This window comes from Brassica napus, chromosome C1 (assembly GCF_020379485.1).
Source record: "Brassica napus cultivar Da-Ae chromosome C1, Da-Ae, whole genome shotgun sequence".
Lineage (NCBI taxonomy): Eukaryota > Viridiplantae > Streptophyta > Magnoliopsida > Brassicales > Brassicaceae > Brassica > Brassica napus.
The window spans coordinates 42,354,703-42,358,742 of record NC_063444.1 but is presented as its reverse complement, the minus strand read 5'-3'; the positions used below and the strand labels follow the sequence as shown (position 1 = coordinate 42,358,742).

Sequence of the window (4,040 nt, the reverse complement as noted above, 5' to 3'; positions counted from 1 at the left end):
AAAACCTAAACTTTAAACTCCAAATCATAAACTCTAAACTCAAAATCCTAAATCCTAAACCCTAAACCCTAAAATCTAAACCGAAAATCCTAAATCCTAAACCCAAAAATCTAACCATAAATCCTAAACCTTAAACCCAAAACACAATCCTAAATTAAACCCTAAACCCATCACTTAATCAGGGTTCAGGTTATGGTTTAGAGTTTTAGATTTACGGTTTAGGATTTAGGGTTTAGGATTTAGGGTTTATGGTTTAGAATTTTGGGTTTAGAGTTTAGGATTTTGGGTTTAGAGTTTAGAGTTTTGGGTTTTAGGTTTAGGAATTAGGGTTTAGAGTTTAGGATTTAGAGTTTTGGGTTTAGAGTATAGGATTTGAGGTTTAGGGTATAGATTTTTAGAATTTCGGATTTTTTAGACTGCGTTAACGTCGGTGTTGTTTTTTGGCTATTTTGTTTTTAATTTAATTGCATTTTTTAACTAATTGTACATGGCGCTTTGGTTGGTTATAAAAGATGAGATGAATTTAACCATTCACCATAGGGGTGAACCCAAGTATTGTTCATATATATATGTGTGTGTGTGATAGGAATTTAAAACAAATTGTGCACACAATAATCTTTTTTCTCTTTTTGAAGTATAAGCTAAAGCTTTAAATATTTATTTTGTGCTAAGATCTATTACCATAAAATATAACCAAATTATTTTCAAAACATAAAATAACTTATAAACCAAATTTGTTGATAAAACAAATTGCTTAATTAATAATTATGTATTGATCTATTGAGTAATAACAAAAAAGTATATTTTATGATAAGGATGAAAATTTTGTTATTTTTTGAACTTTATGAAGATTGTAATTTTAAAATTACATTTTTTTTCTAAATAACTGGTAAGATTCCTGAGAAAATGACTAATTAAAATTATATTAATTTAAATCTTCACATTATCATCTATTTGTCAGTTGTTGAAAAAATAGTATATAAATAAATATTATTTTCATTCAAAATCTAAAATTTCAACTATTATTATGAGTTTTAAACTAATAACATAAATTGTGACCAAAAAAATCTAAATTAAATCAAATTTTAATTTTGTTGATAACAAAACTTAATTAATAACGCGTAGATATTTTATATGATTAAGATGAAAACTTTATATGTTGAAATTTATGAAAAAACAATTTAAAAGAAAAAATATATTTTTCAAATTATGTGAACATAACTAATTTATTGCTATATATATTTCAATATTTATTTCATAATATATTTTTTTGCGAATAGATCAAAATTATATATGTAAACAAAAACTTATCTTGATTCTAATTTATGGTTTGGTGATGCATAATTCGCATGCATTTTCTCAGCTGTTAAATAAATTGAAGTTAACAACATCAACTACCAAAAATATGAACTCAATATTTTATATCTACATCTATAATTTATACTACATATTTTTTTTTACTGCAAACAGCACCAAATTGTAATTTTTTTTATTGTAATTTAACTTTAATATTAAACCCATGTTTTTATGAGATAAGATTTGAGATAAATAAAAATTTAAAAACAAGAAAAAAACAATTTTAAATTTCCAGCGATCGTCTGAATTCTAAAGGAAGCCGGATCAAATTTGGAAAATAGACACGGTGGTAACACTCAAGAACATTCCCATAATCTATTGGAATCTTCTTGAACATATCTCCACTCACAATGTAGACGCAAGCCGCTCCAGTTTGACTGTTCTCGTAACACATGATTATGGTTTTGTCGATAATAAAATACCTAACGCCATAATATTCATCTTTTAGCCTTGGTAAGTTAGTTGTTGACAAATTCATCAAGTTTTCCCACACCACTTGCGCTCTATCATCAATCTAATCCTTTGTCACCCAAATCTCAATCTTTCCTGTTGCGTAGCGTTGATTTAGCAACGATAACCGATCTCCCTTATAAATAGCTAGGACAAGTTTATTGACATAAAAAACTTTCTCACAAGGCAGCATGCAAAACTTTTTGATGAATATACCCCTGGAAAAACTAAAGCTTTGGATGGTACTTTCACGTATCTCGTCACAGTAACCAATCCAAAACAAATTTCCCTTCAAAGACAAAGGGGCAGCCGCCTCAGTGATGGCGGACCACAGAGACCACTTCCTGAAAGGAAAGTCAATAAATTTAAACATCTTAGCAGCACACTCGTAAACCGCAAATTTATCGTAACCTTTTTTGCAAGTGTCGTCGACTCTACAAAAATAACCCAAGATCTGGTAACCTTTTTCGGGTCTATTACTATCGTATCCTACCCCTCCAAAATAAAAATCTTTTTCCTTGAACTCTATCAACCCCATATGTTTCAACCAAGGATTCCAGACAGCCACGCCTTTCCTCAAAAATTCACGAAACAGTAATCCGTCGCAAGATGCGACATTAATATTTTCCCAATTCATAGGTTGACAAGGAAAATCAGATGCTACCTCACACATCTTTATCGTTGGACCAACTCCTGCGCCGCAGAGGTCAACGTCAATCGAGTAAGTCTTCGATTTAGTTAAGAAAATGAACTGGGGACGAGATCTAGACGAGTGCTGGTTGAGAAAACTCTTGTCATTGAGAAGAGAGTTCCATTTTTTGCACACGGCTCGGAACCGAACAAGAGATCGAGGTGGAAGCCAAGTGAGTAACTCTACCTCCATATCCCACGGAAGCTTTACCGTTGTCATCTTTTTTTTTTTCCACCCTAATACATAAACAAAGTGAAAAGCTTTACGTGTATATATATATATGTGTGTGTGTGTGTGTGTGTGTGTGTGTGTGTGTGTGTGTGTGTGTGTGTGTGAGTGATAGGAATATAAAACAAATTGTGCACACAAATAATCTTTTTCTCTTTTTGAAGTATAAGCTAAATCAATAAATATTTATTATATGCTAAGATCTATTACCATAAAATATAACCAAATTATTTTCAAAACATAAAATAATTTATAAGCCAGATTTGTTGATAAAACATATTGCTTAATCAATAATTATTAATTGATCTATTGAGTAATAACAAAAAGTATATTTTATGATAAGGATGAAAATTTTGTTATTTGTTGAACTATATGAAGATTTTAATTTTAAAATTACATCATTTCTAAATAACTGGTAAGATTCCTGAGAAAATGACTAATTAAAATTATATGTATATTTTCATTTAAATCTAAAATTTCAACTATTATTATGAGACTAATAACATAAACTGTGACAAAAAAATCTAAATTAAATCAAAATTTAATTTTGTTGATAACAAAAGTTAATTAATAACGCATAGATATTTTATATGATTAAGATAAAAACTTTATATGTTGAAATTTATGAAAAAATATTTTAAAAGAAAAAAAAATTTTCAAATTATAAGAACATAACTAATTTACTACGATATATTTTCCAATATTTATTTCATAATATATTTTTTGTGAATAGATTAAAATTATATAAGTAAACAAAAACTTATCCAGATTCTAATTTATAGTCAGTTAAATAAATAAAAAATATATTTTACTAAATAATTAATAACTTATAAAATAAATAAGAAAATAATTTCATTAACAAAAAATATTAAATTAATAATTATATAATTATTTTATACTTATTTTATATTTGAAAGTAAGATTTTTATAATTATAAATAGATATATTTTAAAATATTCTTAATAATTGATGTTAATGATTTTAATATATTTACCATTAATTAGTTTATAATATTATTTGATCAAATCTTATTGTCTTATAGTTATTAGAAATTCCATAGTAAAAATAAATAATATTACTAATTGAAAATATATATTATATTTTTAATATGCACGAACTCCAGAAAGTAATATTAAATATTATAATTAATATATAAAATTTTGCTACTTAAAAAGAAATAAATCATAATTTTTCAAATAATCAGAACATACATAATTTATAATGTTATTTAATCAGGACAATTGTATGATAAAAGTTTTTTTTTATTTAGATTCTAAATTTATAAAACATTTATTTATTTCATAATAATGAATAG

The 4,040-nt window shown here is 26.2% G+C and overlaps 1 protein-coding gene across 1 annotated transcript; it reads right to left on the bottom strand.

Moving 5' to 3' along the window:
* Positions 1–513: 513 nt before the first annotated feature.
* Positions 514–2,764, bottom strand: LOC106441359 (F-box protein At3g17710-like). Its single transcript, XM_022694329.2, has one exon. It carries the CDS (start codon positions 2,714–2,716, stop codon positions 1,871–1,873), a length of 846 nt encoding a protein of 281 aa, XP_022550050.2. The 5' UTR covers positions 2,717–2,764; the 3' UTR covers positions 514–1,870.
* Between the last annotated feature and the right edge of the window lie 1,276 nt (positions 2,765–4,040).

What these genes read in the sequence shown, in the direction of transcription:
- LOC106441359 (XM_022694329.2), bottom strand. Translation starts at nt 2,716, where the DNA reads ATGACAACGGTAAAGCTTCCGTGGGATATGGAGGTAGAGTTACTCACT.